The sequence below is a fragment of the Colletotrichum costaricense genome (genome assembly GCF_030867565.1).
Source record: "Colletotrichum costaricense strain IMI 309622 chromosome Unknown Scaffold_3.1, whole genome shotgun sequence".
NCBI lineage: Eukaryota > Fungi > Ascomycota > Sordariomycetes > Glomerellales > Glomerellaceae > Colletotrichum > Colletotrichum costaricense.
The window spans coordinates 1,210,791-1,227,560 of NW_026848232.1; the positions used below are offsets into that span (position 1 = coordinate 1,210,791).

General features: G+C 50.5%; 5 protein-coding genes across 5 annotated transcripts; 4 read left to right on the top strand and 1 right to left on the bottom strand.

The window, feature by feature from the left end:
• Nucleotides 1-1,289: 1,289 nt before the first annotated feature.
• On the top strand, nucleotides 1,290-2,697 carry CCOS01_03208 (deuterolysin metalloprotease; the record flags this gene model as incomplete). Its single annotated transcript, XM_060451394.1, has 6 exons — nucleotides 1,290-1,515; nucleotides 1,572-1,912; nucleotides 2,012-2,276; nucleotides 2,357-2,420; nucleotides 2,470-2,591; nucleotides 2,663-2,697. The coding sequence occupies 6 exons, from the start codon at nucleotides 1,290-1,292 to the stop codon at nucleotides 2,695-2,697; spliced, it is 1,053 nt and encodes a 350-aa protein (XP_060317659.1).
• Nucleotides 2,698-5,349: 2,652 nt separating this feature from the next.
• On the top strand, nucleotides 5,350-5,451 carry CCOS01_03209 (uncharacterized protein; the record flags this gene model as incomplete). Its single annotated transcript, XM_060451395.1, has 1 exon — nucleotides 5,350-5,451. The coding sequence occupies one exon, from the start codon at nucleotides 5,350-5,352 to the stop codon at nucleotides 5,449-5,451; it is 102 nt and encodes a 33-aa protein (XP_060317660.1).
• A 156-nt stretch (nucleotides 5,452-5,607) lies between these two features.
• Nucleotides 5,608-6,375, top strand: CCOS01_03210 (glycosyl hydrolase family 61; the record flags this gene model as incomplete). The annotated part of the gene is made up of 1 exon (XM_060451396.1): nucleotides 5,608-6,375. The coding sequence occupies one exon, from the start codon at nucleotides 5,608-5,610 to the stop codon at nucleotides 6,373-6,375; it is 768 nt and encodes a 255-aa protein (XP_060317661.1).
• A 2,709-nt stretch (nucleotides 6,376-9,084) lies between these two features.
• CCOS01_03211 (uncharacterized protein) lies at nucleotides 9,085-11,325 on the top strand (the record flags this gene model as incomplete). Its single annotated transcript, XM_060451397.1, has 1 exon — nucleotides 9,085-11,325. The coding sequence occupies one exon, from the start codon at nucleotides 9,085-9,087 to the stop codon at nucleotides 11,323-11,325; it is 2,241 nt and encodes a 746-aa protein (XP_060317662.1).
• Nucleotides 11,326-15,072: 3,747 nt separating this feature from the next.
• On the bottom strand, nucleotides 15,073-16,768 carry CCOS01_03212 (uncharacterized protein; the record flags this gene model as incomplete). The annotated part of the gene is made up of 6 exons (XM_060451398.1): nucleotides 15,073-15,580; nucleotides 15,653-15,677; nucleotides 15,741-15,811; nucleotides 15,872-15,989; nucleotides 16,069-16,429; nucleotides 16,580-16,768. 6 exons carry the CDS (start codon nucleotides 16,766-16,768, stop codon nucleotides 15,073-15,075), a joined length of 1,272 nt encoding a protein of 423 aa, XP_060317663.1.
• Between the last annotated feature and the right edge of the window lie 2 nt (nucleotides 16,769-16,770).

Genomic DNA, 16,770 nt, shown 5'->3' on the forward strand with positions numbered 1-16,770 from the left:
CTTACCGATCACGCATTGGCAGCTCCCTCTTTGGGTCAACAGCTCACAGTCTTGCAGGTCAAATACAACTTTGGGGCGATAACTCAAAAGTAGCGAGCTCCACCAGCGTCCACATAATTCTCCTATCTGTTAACCGAAGTCATCCGACTGCATGTTCCGCTCCCCTCATCATTGGTCGGCAGGCGCGTTTTTTCCATACATGTCAGCCAGCTGATGACTTGACCATGGCCGACCTTCGTTAAGTCCAGAACTGCACCGGCAGCATTGGCAGCAGGCGAAGAAGTCGAGGTTTCATCCTTTTTTTTCTCCTTCCTCCCTCGAACTAGTCTCCGGCTTGTGCACTTGGCAACCCCTTGGCATCTCATGTTTGGCAATATCTTATTGGAGATTGGTACTTGACGTTGATTCTGGGCCTCAACGATCACCAGCTTCGGTTGCAGTCTTGGTGTAATTCAATTGGCTGCTCGTAAGTTGGGTTAGACTACCGAACGCGAAGAGCCCCTGATTTTGCGACTGGACACGGCAAGGAATCACCAAGGGCGGAATAGCCCGTCCGGGGTCCCGGCTGATGATGTCCCAGTTGGCGGAGTTTGATCGCGAGGCCTCGTTGCTTCTATCATTTCTTTAGCTCAAGTGATTCTCTCTGACGGATTTTGGTATCACTGGAACAAAGTCAAGACGAGATAGCCGACCCAAAAAAAAACATGGGGGTAACGCTGCACTTATTGATTACATTGAAGAATCCGCGATGGCAACAGAGATTTAGGAAGAAGCAACAATATCACCAATATCACCAATGCCTCCTTGGTGCCATGTGCTGTCTACCTTAACTAGTGTCATGAAATCCTCGCACGACCAATGCGGGGTTGTGATCGGCAGGGCTGTCTGGATGTAGACAATAGATGAGGTCAATGCCGTCAGTTTTCTATCTACTGGACGGTTGCAGGAAGTCTTGACTACCGTCCCGGTTGATATTAGCTATCTTGGCATCGGTTAGGCTTGCCCGTTCCACCTTCCACGCTTTAGTCCCAAGTCCGTCTAGGCAGTCTGGGCGACGTTCTATCTTCCTTTTTCTGCCTAGCTCAGACATGATGGGACTTTGATGCAACTTTATCGACAAGCAGTGTGAGATATACTCAGAAGGAGACCAAAGATGAAGTCGAGGAAATCACTCAAGTATAAAGAGACGCAGCTCGACCTTCATCTAATATGTCATTTTTGTCTCACTATCCACAACTCGATCCTCATCGACAGCCTCTGCTCTTGCTCTTCCGGTTCTTGCAACAATCATGAAGTTCTCCATTGGCGTTTCTCTGCTGGCCACCTTGGCCAGCGCCGTCAACGTTGACATGGCCAAGCGCGACACGTCCCCACTTGACGTCAAGCTTGAGGCTATTGGCAACTCTGGTGTCAAGGCTGCCCTCACCAACACTGGTGACTCTGCCATCAAGCTGTTCAAGACCGGCACCTTCCTTGACAAGGCTCCCGTTGAGAAGGTCGAGGTTTTCGCCGCCGGTTAGTCTTATGTCTATGATCTAAGGCTGGACCTACGCTGACTCGATACACGATAGGCAACAAGATCGACTTCGATGGCATCCGCCTTCAGATTGCCACCGCTGGTCTGACTGAGGAAGCTTTCCAGATCGTTGCTGCTGGCGAGACCGTTGAGGTTGAGTTCGATGCTGCCGAACTCCACGACCTTAGCACCGGTGGCGCCGTCGAGATCGTCACTCAGGGCTCCTTCCTCTATGCCGATGCCGACTCGACCGAGATTGCCGGCGCTGTTCCCTTCAGCAGCAACAGCATCAAGACTGAGGTCAACGGCGAGGAGGCTGCCTCTGTTCGCACCGCCTTCATTGAGAAGCGCACGGCCGTACAGGCTGACTGCACCGGCACCCGCCGCACTGCCACTGTAAGTCGCTTCTCCTTGCTCCGACCGATGCACGGACCAGCTCCGTGCCGGAGTCCACTTCGGGCCCGGATCCGATCCAGACTAACTTGCCGGAAATAGGTCAATGCCATCACCCGCTGCCGCTCCCTTGCCGTTGCCGCATCCTCAGCTGCTGCCTCTGGTCCGGCTGCCCGCATGACTGAATACTTCAAGTCCTCTACCACTGCTACCCGCAACACCGTTGCTGCCGTCTTTGGCAGAATTGTCTCGGAGTGCGGTAGCACTACTTCTGGTGTCTCTCGCCAGTACTGCAGCGATGTCTACGGCGCCTGCTCCAGCAACGTCATCGCATACACTCTTCCGTCTCAATCCTACATGGTCAACTGTAAGTCTCTTGCTCTGTTCAGACCCGTCTCGGGATTCTCGTCAGTCCACCAAGATCTAACGAAATTCTACCTATGACAGGCCCCACCTTCTTCACCATGTCTGCGGCCTCTTCAACCTGCCATGCTCAAGACCAACAGACTACGTGAGTCTAGTTGTCTCTAACGAAAAGAATGTGATACTAACCAAAGTAGTATCGTTCACGAGATGACCCATCTGACCCAGATCCGAGGCACCTCTGACTACAACGGATACGGATACAACTTCGTCCGCAGCTTGACAGCTGCTCAGAACCTTAACCACGCCGACACTTACAGTGAGTCTCAATCTCTTTTCTCACTTAAGTTTGATACTTTATCTCGATTGAATGCTAATGTTGCTCTTTAGCCCTCTTCGCCCAATCCATCTATGCTGGCTGCTAAGTGCCTGGCCTCTTTTAGCGATGAGAAGGATCCCGAAATGCCGAACTCAAGAGAGACAAGCACAACAGTGAAGAGTGGGAGCTTTCCTTGATGAATTTTGAGGATTGTTCCTTGGCCTAGGATGTATGATTTTGTCTCAGGACAGAGGGCTTTCTTGTCGGTCTTTACCACATGTGTACCTACTTCGGTGTATCGTGTGGAGATGAGGGATAATCGAATGCTTCAACCATTGACTTTCTTGACCCTGCTTTTGTGATATTTATGTTGGCATCGAGAAACTACTATTACGCAAAGCAGCATTTGAACCACTCGACGGAACGGGATGCCGGACTTGGTATTGAGCCAACTTCTTGGCACTTTAAGAATGACTCGTCTTTTCGCCCTCAATCCGACCTTTGCAAGGAAGCTCCGTGGTGGCTCGATTTCAATTGTTGACTAAGTACTATTGCCTTGGCTTTGGTGAATAAAAATGCAACCGCATCTATTCCAGGATGAGTGAAGCGAGGCTGCTTTAAGGTACATATCGTGAGAAATTCCAAGCTTGGGTTATTGGGCAAGGGGATCACGGGGTGACCCGGCGATCCGAGTCAGTTTTCAGTACTACTTCAGTTAGTACGAGGAAGAGTGGTTCGTTGGAGGAGCTCGTCGTAAACGGTAAATAGCACAATGGGATTCTCATGTTGGAGCTTGGAAGAACTGCCTTGTGGCTTGTGAAAGGCTCGGCCAGTTGAGTCCACAAGCAATGGACACCTGGCGTGCCATTCAAATTTCTTACCATGGAGTCACCGGGATTCCTTGGAGACCCGGAGGTCGGCGAAGTAAGAACACAGCCAAGCTATGCACAGCTACAGATTTCAAGCCCCGTGAGCCACGATGCCTCATCCTGTCGCAAGTATTGTCGAGCAGCGCTCTTTCAATCGACGACTTATAGATGGCAGTAGCGGGCGCCCACAGTGGAACACTCTCTGTAAACTCCACAAGAACCACACTGATAGAACATCAAATTTTACTTCATAAATCTCCATGATCAAAATTTTAAGCATAAGAGTTGGAATGAACTCTGTCGTCACGTCACCAGACTGCAAGACTCCCTTTCTTCTTTCGGCCGCTTTTGTTTCATCCCTTTTCATCTGGATTGGGGCTGGACATTTTGTTCTTTGCTCGCTTGCATCCGAATTGATTGCGCAACGTGGATTTCTCCCAGGATCCTTGGACAGAAAAAGTAGAGCTCGGACCTATAAAGAGCAGCGCCAAGAATTAAGATTAATTAAAGTTGTCCTCTCCCGTCGGTCGGCTGGGCTTCGCTACCAGGGAGAGGCCTGTCTTTTCCGTGTTTCATGACCCGTCAACACTCGGTTCGAGTTGTCTGAAAGATGATGACGAGGCCCATGAACGCCACACCGTCGCAACGAGCTGCGGAAGGATGGCCGTGAACGCGAAAAATATTGAGGTTTCCAGTTTTGTTGTCTAGGTTCTTCGACTTGTCCATTCATCATCACAGAAGACCTAAACGGAGCAGTGCTCCGCGAGGAGACAACAGTATCCATCACTAAGCCCTGGGCCCGTCTCATGCGTCATGCAAGCAACTACCGGCCAAATTGGGCGCCCCCAGATCTTCCGTCACATTGGAATTTCTGCTCCCACTTCATTACCAAGTTTTGCGCCAACTCTACTTGATGGCTCGGTAGAACATCAAGTGAGACTCGACGAGTTCACAGTAGAGTGTCAAGTGCACGTTTTGAAAACACTACAACCAGTACCGGCAGCTGTAAACAAGCGGTCGAGACGTTGGTGCCACGACAGTATGCGACACCAACAAATGAATTAAGCCAAGCTTTTGAAGTATAGATGCGGCGCCTCCTTAAGTTTCGATTGCCGCTGGTCGGGGCCGCCGCCAGCACCAGGCGTTGGTCTAACATTCAACTTGAAGCGTCGGGGGGCTGCCCATGCGGACTCCCGGTAGATGATCCCGACTGCCGCCCAGGTCTATCAGAATGGCCCAGGCTCAGAATCAGACCCGTGAGCTGTCTCGCTCCCACCAATGTGGTCGTCCGCGTTCCTGTTCCGCCAACTAATCCAACCACGAGCCCCGTCCCCGATGTGACCGCCGATCCCGCCGAGACTTTGTTACCCACCGCCCCCGTGCGAAATAGATTGATCTGTCATCCATGTGGCCAGTCTCCGGCGCTCCGCCTTTGTGGTCCGTCCAATGTTTTCGCGGCCAACCTCAGTGGCCCGAGCCCACGCGTACGGGGGGACGTTCTCCGTTGTTCGTTATCGCCAAGACCTCAGCTTTCCTTTTACAGGAGAAAGACTTGTTTGAGCCAAATGGAAGACGCTGGAGCTCGGCAGTAAGGGGCTTGGGCGTCTGTCGAGTGACAAAGAAGCCTTCCGCCTCTCGCTGAGCTTCGCGATAGTGATGTCGACGATTTGCGGTACAAGCTGAGAGCTAGAACTCAGAAGCGAAGCTCTCATAAGGGAATACCAAGACTTTAGACATCTTCTGAGACCTCTGCCACCTGTTTGGGATCTGATTTGGTATGTTTACTGGGATTATGCTGAACACGGGCTTTCATCGAGTGACATGGAACTACGGACTTGTTTGTCCACACCCTCGTTCCCCTTGACGGGACGTCGGGCCACTGCTCCACGATGTGGGATGCTCAGCATCTGAACTTTTGTCTGGGCAGGAAGGTGTTGGACATGAGTATAAGAAACGCCTCGAATCCAGCTTCTATCTCTCCTTTCCCTTAACCAAGCTTTCCACTTCGTCCTTCACTTCACCCGCATTGCTCTCCAGCTCCTACCCTTCTTTGACCCAATTCATTCTTTGCTCTGTGAGCTGTTCATCCGTTCTTTCACCACTTGATCCACCTGTTTTTTACAAACAAACCCCAACAACCATTCAAGATGTACACCAAGGCTTTCCTCACTGCTCTGGTCGGCGCCACCGCCGTCTCTGCCCACGGCTACGTTGAGACCATCACCGCCGGCGGCAAGACCACCGACAACTACAACCCGACCACTGCCCCCTACCAAAACCCCGCCCCTGATGTCCCCGGCTGGGCTGCTCAGCAGCAGGATCTCGGCTTCGTTGCCCCCGACGCTGCTGGCCAGGCCGACATCATCTGCCACAAGTCCGCCACTCCCGGAAAGACCAGCGTCACGGTCGCCGCCGGAGAGACAGTCACCGTCAAGTGGAACACCTGGCCCGAGTCTCATAAGGGTCCTCTCATCGACTATCTCGCCAAGTGCTCCGGCGACTGCTCCAGCGCCACCAAGGCCGATCTCAAGTTCTTCAAGATCGCCGAGAAGGGTCTGACCGGCAGCAGCTGGGCCGCCGACGAGCTCATCAGCAACGGCCTCAAGTGGGACATCGCCATCCCCAGCGACATTGCTCCCGGCAACTACGTTCTCCGCCACGAGATCATTGCCCTCCACAGCGCTGGCCAGGCCAACGGCGCCCAGTTCTACCCCCAGTGCATCAACCTCAAGATCACTGGCAGCGGTTCCGCCAACCCCTCCGGCACTGCTGGCACCAGCCTGTACACTGCCAACGACAAGGGTGTTCTCTTTGACATCTACAGCGGTGCTACCAGCTACCCCATCCCTGGACCTGCTCTGTACAGCTCCAAGAAGCGCCGCAACCACGCTCGCGACCTCTTCCTCGTTGACTAAATGGTTCCATGCTGTGTGGAAATCATGGTATGAAAGACTCCAATATAAACATCACTGCAAAGGCAGACGGCAGGCCTGTCATGTTGATCAAGGGGAAGTCGAGCATTCTGGAGAGAATGCTTCATGGTCCGTCAATGACCTGCACTTGCATGGTTGTTCGGACAGTTTTGTTTCTTATTCACTGTACATCAGTTAGCCTCGACGATCGTCCCTCGGCACTTTGATCGAGGGGATGGGCTTCGGCTGGAGGCAACCCGTTAAACAGAGCATCGTCAGTGTATATACCCGTCTTTGGACGCATGAATAGATATGCTCTTAGACACCACCTGAAATCCTCTTCCTTTCTTTGTGAAACTTTCGCGCGGCTCTTAACATCCACGGCATTCCGGTACTTGTGGTTCTGGCGGCTTGGCACGACACGGCAGAGAAATTTAGCGGAGTTTCCATTGCGGCCACTGATATATGGCGGCACATATCCTATCAATCTTCATGAAACCTGGAAAAAAACAACTTGGTGTGCATGCGTCGCATTCAATGCTGCACCAAACAACCTCATCCCAGTTTCCCACGTTGGAATCCATTATCCACCATTCAATACAGATCTTGTTATTGGGGAGCAAGTGCCGCCAAAAGGCTTGGCATGCTGATCCAATCCGGCTTATGAAGCGCCTGCAAGTCATGAACTCTATCCAGGATCTGCTGGACCGCGGCACAACTGCCACGCGGAAGGTGAAGGCACAGGGCACGCTGAGCAACCTGCGGCGTGTGAGTTGATGCGAGAGTTTCGGACCGGCAGTAAGCGAAAGTTTGAATGTTCAATTCCGTCGTTCAAGGTCATGGGAAAGAGGTGCTCATTTGGCATGAACGTCATATTTTCATCGAACGTCTCTTCGATATATTAATCTCCAATTCTACTGAAGGCAAAATGTTAAATCAAGACCAGGCTCAATTTTCGTCACAATGGTGTACATTACTTTATTATGACCGGCCGTGATTGAGGGTGCACTGTCATTTTTGCGACAGATCCCAGGTGAATGAATTCTGGTCGAAAAATTGAACCGTCTACCTAAGGTACTGAGAGCCATGCATTCACTATGAAGCAAAGGTAAGAGAGTATCAGCGCGATGCAGCTCTTTACTTATGCTATACTCGGGCGAATCGAAACAGGACTGAAGGCCTTCAGTGTCTCTATTTGAACCAATCTATACATGCCTTCTTATCAGAGTGATGGTCACTCGATCGAGCCCGAAGCGGTTTACTACAAAGTCTTCTCTCACAAACTACCGCGTGGTCGCCCAAGCTGACACGATGGCGAAGAGAGAAGTCTCGGACTATGGTAGCCAATTTAGAGTGCACATCATATACCTAAGCCGCAAAGACTGCGCCTCCCCGAGCCTTATCGAAGCTTTGAGTGCTTTGCGTTGTCCAATCCTGAGAGACCAACGGGCATTCGAATTCCGTCGAGCTGGTCATCCATTCCGTCAAAATGGTGATGTATGGGTAATGCTGACTGCATACGAGGTAGCCACATTGGGGGCCATCATGTCTGTTCCCGAAGAACACCCCCTGCCTTGGGGCTGAGTGCCGTTTGTGTGATTGGTGATGTTACCCTTGTCCATTAGGCAGACACTTTCTGTCTGCCGATACGACAGCCTGATTGATTTCATTGATATGGCGATCTCGAGTAACCGCTGTTCGTGCCTTGGCCTGTATTACAAGGCTTTGAGCCTCCGTTTCCTCTATGGAATATTGGAGACAGCCTTCAAAACGCGGGACATGTTGGAGACTTTTTACCATAGCAGTGAGATTGGTAGTAGACACAAGAATGAAAACTTCAATCTCATGTATCACCCATCAAAACCTCAGGGTGTTACTATTGTGAGTCCATCTACTCGTTTGAGCTGCTACAAGAGCCTCATATTTGCCAGTGTTTCGCATCACTGATTTATCTGTAATCTTTTTGTTAAACAGCTGACGACAACCTGACTCTAACTCTTATCGTGGGGGCTTTGAAGGCACCAGAACTTGTCTTGGCTATATTTAAATAGTGGCTTGACATCAGGCTGCGTCTGCAGGGTGAGTGCATCCACTCCCAACTAGTATGGTCTGAGGGGGTGGTCATCTCAATTCTGATGGACGGGTCCGTCGGTAGCAGCTGGGTATGATTTATGGACTTCTTGCATATTTATGACTAGCAGCCATGATCCCAATCCAACCTTCTTTGTCTGATATTCTCATCTCTCTCGTCTCTGTTTTCGGTACCAAGGCGTGGTGGTCTTAACCGCGTATATTTGAAAACTTGTCGGCGCCGAGTACTTTCCTCCTTCGGATGCGATGGATCCAACCCAACAAGAATCTGAGCGGCATCGACGCCAGAGCATGTCGCAAAGGGCATGGAGTCGAGGAGTTCCACTCGATAACCAGCCCTCTCCTGATCTTCTAATCAGTCCACCACTAGACCACTATGAGATGTCCCCTCGACCAATCTCTACGTTGTCACGACTGACTGACGAAGATACATCGTGGGACAGGCCACTGCTATCTAGTCGAACCAAGAGTGTTGACGAAGAAACTCAGCGCTCGAGCGGCAGGCGAACGAGTGACTGGTCATATGCAAAAGTCACGGGAGATCTTCAAGACCAATATGAAGGGGGCCTCGGACCTGCACAGCACCGAGGCAAACAGGATTCCAGGTCTACTTTACCCGGTATGGAAGGTTCAAAGATCTCGAAACCCATCACTCGAACTGAATGGTCACGCTACTTTAACGGATGGATCGTTCACCTCCCTGCTATACTGGTGACGACATCCGTCCTACTCATTGGTTCAATACAATTCTACTGGTATCCGGAGATAGGTCCGCTTGTGAGCGGTTATCGACTGGACACCGATATCATCAGCAATATTCTCCAGTTTGTAGCCAAACTGCACGAACTTCTAATCGTGGCATCATTGTCTTCGATTGCTCTTGCGATGTATCGGAGACGTCTCGTCACAACTGGTGTGCGATTAGGCTTTCTCACTGGGGGCTATCGAGTTGGAGATCTCAACTACCTTCGAACTTCGTCGTTCCGCCACCAAGGTCTCAATAGGTCAAAGCCCTGGGAAATGCTACTACCCGGGTTCCTTGTCTTCGCGACCATACTTTCGACAATTGTTGGACCAGCATCTGCGGTCCTCCTCCTACCCAGCTTGGGTTGGTACGAGTTTGATACAAGCTCGGCGTTCAGCAAAATCGAGCCGCCCTTGTTGTACTGGTGGAATCGGAGGGCCATATGGTTCAGAGACCCTTTCAGCGAGTACACGGAGTGCCAAGGACCTGCGGGGGTCTATCGAGATTATTGTCCAGCTGGCGGGTTCCCTGTGATCTCGAGCTGGGTACGGGACTACGCAGCCACCGACTTGACCAACAATCTCACATTTTATTCCACGTCGTCAGATATTAGGCGCCATTTAGTGTTCACGCAAGCCGATGACAAGCCTAACACATCTTCGACCACGCTTACCACCACGCCATCGCACTTCCTCATGACCAGCATCGGTCTCTTTCAACAATTCATCCACAGCTCCGATGTTGGTGCCCTATCCCGCGAACCTCGCTACCGAATTACAGCCAAAGGAGGCGCCAATGTCAAGTCACCGACCGGAGAGGGATCGGGGTTCTACCAACCATTTGTACAGTCCAGGTGTACAATACACGATAAAGGTTACTTAGCAGATACTCCGGGATCTATCAGCTTTCCAACGAAATCTATCAACTGCTTCGATGATGCCGATTGTCTTCAATCCCAAAGAAAACCTAGGGAATTTAACGAAGCAGACTGGCTGAACAATTCGAGTCTCGACAATATCTCAGCCTCAAGCACATTCTTTCTGGACAAAGAAAACTCAACTGTTGTGTACCTGAATGGAATGATACCCGACTCATTGTCTGGGGAATCGAGAAACTTGGTTTACATCTGTAGCTTGTACGCAAGTTGGGCGCCGTCTAACTTCTCAATGGACCCAAGCGTCAGTGACAGTCTTCAATCAACATTTAGTAACGACAAAAGCATGCGAGACATGTACTACGGCAAGAGTCAAGAAGACATCCGAGTAATAAGATTCAGGTCGAATTGGTTCAAATTTCTCAACCCACACTGGAATATATCAAACACGACCACCGCCTCGGGTGTTAGTCAGATCATCCTCAACTTTTCTTCGAAGTTAAAGGTGAATGGGAAAACTGTGAACGTTTTGGCTCCAGTCGATGGTGCGAATAATACAGCATCAGAAATATTTCTGGCCAAAGTCTTTGGAGTTTACCTCGCCGAGGGTCTGGCACGGAACAGTCAAGAACAGAGAACCCGGATCAAGCTCAATAGTACTGACACCGAGCTAACTTACCTCGACTTGAACGAGCAACACGGCTACCTCGGAGGTGTTCATAAAATCACTCCCTTCAACAACACTCATCATCAGGATGAGTGGAGAGACAGCACGACCCAGCGCAACACAACTTTTGCAGCTTTCACTGAGGTGCTGAACACGGCTTTGCCAATCAACTTTACTGCGCAGCGCTACGGATACGGATCAGGACAAGGTCGCAAAACGCTGGAATTTGCCCAGGTGATGATGCTGATCTACCTCGGCATCATCGCCGTCTACGCCGCAACAGTGGGAACTGGATACGTGTTGGAGCTTCTCAAGGTCAAGTCAGGTGGGGAGCGCATCCGTGTCCTGAGCGTGATACCATGGTCAGATTTACAAGACTTGATCGTACTCGCACTAAAGACGCCGCCTCCATCTGATGAGGATCTGGCAGATGCTGGAGCTGGTGTTACTTCTGACAAAGTGTGGGAGAAGGTTGTGAGAGCGGAGTCTGACGACAAACGCAATATTCAACTAGCTTTCCAGGAGACAACACACACGAGAAAGCTGGATGTGAGTCGGAAGGAGCGGTATTATTAAGAGTCATCTCTATTGGTCTTATTGATTATTCTTGCCATCAAGTTTTGATGTCATTTGGCGCTCAAGGACGAGTTTCCCTTGCACATCATTCTAGATACTTTTCCCACACATCTTATTATCTTATGCACAGAAGATTTCAAAGCCTCAGGAATTTGATTACATATCCAAGCTCAAAGTCTACCACGAATGCCGCCGGGGACTACGAAATGACGAAGTCATTATTCTAGTGTGTTTTAAGTTCTCCTCAAGCTCGAATGCTCATAATGCCCAACATGAATCGTTGAAGCGACTTCATTCCGTCATCATATCGACGTTGAGTTTCTTTATCAGAGTTAGGCCCAGCTGGAAAGACCCGAAGTCCAGCGAAGCTAAATTTGCGCAACGGCATTCCAACAAACCACCCGCCAAGGCGTTACCGGCTTACCAAGCTGCGTTTCTCGTGCCGAGGCAAGAGCCAAACTCTAACTCTAAAGGCCCTTCTATCAGGTTCATGATATTCTAAAGTAGATGTGTATAATAACCGCGTTCTGGTGTTCGGTTGAGCCGTGACGCGGCCGACGGCAGTTCCGGCGAACGAGGGCAGAAGAACGACCGACAAATATCTGCCCAGAGGACATGGTCATGAATACCGCAACCCTATCAGTTTATCAGCGCCTGACGTGCTTACCATGGAGTCGGGCGTGCTAGTTCACCTTTTAACTTTGGGGGACTTAATCTAGATAGTGGGAACCATCGCTGGGGCCGTCCCGATGATTAGGATCGTCTGCGTTAGCTTCCTTTTTTAGCTCTCGTCGGTTGACTCGGTATAATGCAAGAGAATAGTGTTCAAGATACGCTTTGACGAGCTGTTGAGTCATGTCTTTCCATTTGTGTGTGGGCTTAACACCGCTGACATTTTCAAAGGAGTTGATTGAGAGTGTAAATTGCCAAGAATGGACGGATGAAGTTTCTATGAAGCTGCCCCGAACTTAGGTAGCAGCGTTGCACTGAATCGGCACTCTGATCTTCTGCCCGTCAACAATCTTTCCAGCTCCCCGGAATGGCGTGATGTCCATATAAAAGTCCCATATTTTCACCGCATTTCCCCGCCGTTGAACGAGTGCGACTGCGAACTGTTGATCGGCCGAATCCACGTATCGTCGGATCAATTGAATTGCAACAGTGGGCCATTTTGAGTGTGAATGGGAACTGTTATATGGGAAGTCCGGAGGTTGTATGGAGTTTACATGTGTTTACTCAGAAGCCAACCTAGCTATCTTTAGACCGAAGCTATTGAGACCAATGGCAAAATGAAGTGTCTTCATAAAGGTGGCGCCGGGAGGATCCTTGTGTCAGAGCAGTAGCTTGAGTTCGTCACAAGGGAGACGCGTAGTCAGACCTATGTCCTTGTGACTGAGGCTTCCAAAGCCATTGGCTGGCAAATGGCAACTCCGAGAACCCGCACTATGATGAATTGCAAAGAAAACCTTTGCCAGGTGTATGCATGTCCTATCGCTGATAACTCGAGAGCTTTGACTACTAGTCTTGCACTAAGGTACTAGTGGGAGTATTTAGAAAACCGAGGCAATTGGCCAAGCATTGTAAACCAAGTCCTTGGACCAAACAAATAATCAATAATTCCGCTCGCCCCGAGGAACTCTCAATTGGCATGTGCGTCCTCCGGTATTTTCGAAGCTCTTGCCCGTGGTTCATTGGAGCTGTTGTGGTTGGGGCCTGATAAGCCATGTAATTCTCCACGGACATGACGTGCAACGGTGCAACACCACACTTTTCTTTAACACAGGGTCTTGAAACCGGCCAGAATACTGTCCATCGGGAAGGTGGGAGTAGCATATCGTATCTCTGTCCAAGTCCAGTCGTTCCATCTTCGTCCGAAAACAAACCCATCAGGCGTCGTTCGTCCAAGTCATCTTGACACTCTGTCCGCGTGGAGGCAGCGTGGACAGCGTGGGCACGGATCGCTTGCACCTGTCGCAGGTTCAAGCCAAGCCATGCCACACATCCCCCTTTGGACGACCAACACCCTTGCTGGCGATGAGGAACATAAGGCGTATCACATATTGAACGCCGCGCGCACGCGATGTTCTAACAAGCTTATACAGACGATCAAACATGGGAGGCCACGGGTTTGGTTTTTGGGGTGGCTATGATGTGCAACATCTTATGACAATCTTCGGGGGAAAAGGCTTGAGCACTCTCTTAATCGGCGCGCGTTATTACTCGTGTTTCCTTGTCTCGTGTTTCGTGCCTGGCTACGAGAAGTCACCGTTGAGAAGAATGTTGTGTGACTTGCACCAGTCGGACGGCATCGTGTACCCGGGTCATTTGTCAATCACAGCACGCTGCATATGGCGGGATTCCAGAGCCCCGGTGCTTGTTGTAGTGGATTCCCATATCGTTCAACTGCCGTAGAATCACTACTCCTTACGTTGCTCTCAACTCAGATGAGCATGACGCCGATCAACATTCTTTAGGTACCTAGGTATTCTCGGTATGATCCCCTTGCCCGACGCGAGACAAATGCACGTCAGTCACGCTAGAGTACCCCGTAAATTGCTCAGAGGTTTCTTCATCGCAATTGAAGGTTTGGCTAACTGATGGGACCAAAGATCGTTAGAGACGAACATGTTCTCAATTGAGACCTTGCGGCTACCCCTTTTCCCTCCAACGGTCGCATGCACTCAACTCAGAGTTTCGGTGTGGTTGCATGTGGCTAATTGACAAGACAGCTGCCACACTAACTCTTTTGAGTGACTGCAGCATCGGAGGATTTTGATGTCATAGCCATTTCCGTCAGAGAACAACAGGTCGCAACCCTGAAGAACGCAAAGTGCTCAACCGGGGTGCGGCATGTCAGTTTTTTGACAAGTTTGCGTCACGGCCAGGTTCCCAGGTTCACCGTTCCAAAGATCGCCCCCGGACCGTTGTTTCAATGTTATGCTCAGCCTCGGTCTAGGGGAGGGGTGGTGAGCAAAAGGGGGCCAAATGACGAGAGAGGCGATCACACTGGATGGGACGACCGAAAAGGTACGAGGTGTTTCCAGCAAGATATGTGACTTGTTCTTGTTGGTGTTGTTGATGATGATGATGATGATGAACTATGTACTTGATGGGGATAACTTGATGCCCAATCGTTAAAAGTATACACACAATTTCCGCTGCCAATCCAAATAACGCGAGTAATATACAAGGGCTAATTTTCGCCGGATTCGCGCTCCCCCACATCCCAAGTACCTTCCCCTCCGTGAACTCCAGTTTTTTCCCTTCAGGATGTTCCCTGAGGAAAGCTTCATATCCCAGCGACGTGAGTTGTTGTCATGAGTTGAGACCGCGCCGGTCTCGATGATCGTCGTGGTGCATGAGTGAGTGAGTGAGAAAGAGTCGTGTCGTGTTGCGCAACAAAAGAGGTATGGTAGCTAGCTTTCGAACGTCGGGTCAAGGGATCTTGAATTGACCCCGGGACCCCAACTGAAGCCATCGCATGGACGAAACATCCAGTATGGCGGGTTTGCTGGCGGGGAGAAGTGGAGGTTATGAGGTAGGTTGGGCGTGATGAAGGAACCTCTTCTGTTGCTCGGTGGGCTCATTCTCTATATTCTCATGATTCTCGAAGCCGTCTGGTGTCTCTTTGCCGAGGTGAAGAGTCCAATTACATCTGCCGAATGGGGATGCGTTCTCGGTCTGCTATTGCCTCCTTTTTGTGAAATAATCTTGACATCGTTTCTTTCTTTTCGTTCCTAACCATGGCTAAGGAAACCTGCGAGGCGGTGGCGGCGATAACCCTTGCTGAACATGCCCTTGCTCGACATCTAAATGGGAGATGTTGTGAGGGTCGTGCTCGAAATCCAAGCTCTTGCCGGAGTGAGATCCGTTGAGATCTGCACTCTCGTTTCCTGATAGCGGCCACATGTCGGGCAGCGGTGCGGTGGGCGGGCGCGGCTTAAAGTCGGTCTCGGACGGCGATGTCGTCGAGTCGGACGAGCGGGCGGGATCCTGCTTCCAGTACGGTGAGTCGTCGGCGGGCTCCTCGGGGATCTCGCGGAGCGCGATCCGCTCGTTTCCTTGCTTGTCGTTTTGCATCACGCCCGTCGATATCCGCTTGCCACTGCTGAGCTTGCTTCCAAAGGTTGTGCTCTGGCCTCCGGCGGTAGACTCCAGTCTCTTGGAGGTTAGGGACGTGTGGATTTCCCTGAGGATTGGGCGCAGAATGGGGATGCACTGAACGATGATGGTGCCGGTAATTTCCGACGAGTACCTGGTGCAATCTTAGCGAACGCGTCCTTGAGTGGAGATGGCACGGAACTCGGCTCCTCAGAATACTACTCACCAGACTTGGGACAGGCCATTGCGCCCTGTAATCAGATCGTATTAGCGATTCATGTGAGATTTCATCAAGATTGGGTTGCTTGGCTTACAGATATACCACTGATCACGACCGTTACCCTCATCTTTCCAGCTTACTCTGATGGCGGCAACAATGGCGACACTGAGTAAGAATTAGCATTTTGCCAAAACCATCCAAATCATGAATATGATTTCAACTCACATCATTCCTAAACTCATCGTGATACATAGGCCAACCTTCTCAGCGCGTCTCATTTCCAGCGATCGGGTAATCAACCAGGGGAAGCACGCAAAGACGAAGTCCATGATGATATTGTAAACTACACACTTGAGTCAGTCCAAGACCTTATGATCAAAAAGCAATCAGACATAAACTGCCTGCCATCAGTTGAAACTTACCGTTTCCGCCCTCCTTGAAGTCGTCGCGGAATTTCTTTTCGAGGCAGAAATTCAGTCGGTAGTCGCCTTCGTAACTCTTGCTACCGCAAACTTTTCCCCACTGAACGACAACCTTGGCGATCATGTACACGTTCATCGTGACGATACAGAAATAGAGAATCCATCGCTGCCATTGGTTGCTCATTCGGATGAGTGTGACGCCGAAAGCTGACTTGGTCCATGCTTGTCCGATGAGAGTGCCGCAAGATGAGATGTTGATGAGGATGTGCATGCGGTCATCCCATTGTTCCGACGAGTCCTTGAGTACATAGCCGGTCGCGAATTCGTAAACAATCAAAATGTTGTTGGCCAGCAAAAGGGTCTAGTCGGGTTGGTTAGTCAAAATACATCAACTAACCTGACAGGCCAACATTTCCGAAGGAGAGAGCAGATGTGCTCTGAAGACAATGCAAATAATAAAATCGTGTGCACATGGTACTAGGTGATGTTGGTTGAAGGGGGCGCAACTCACCCAAGATATCACAAGAATGTAATCGTCGTACCACAGTCCGTGTCGTCTTGTGATCTTACACCAAAGGCGCAGTGCGAGGAAAACGGTCGCACCAGCAAATAAACTCCACAAACCAGCGTTCAATTCGACGAAAGGGTTAACAAAAGCATGTACGGGTCCATCGTTTGTTGCTCGTGAGTAGAAGTCCATCG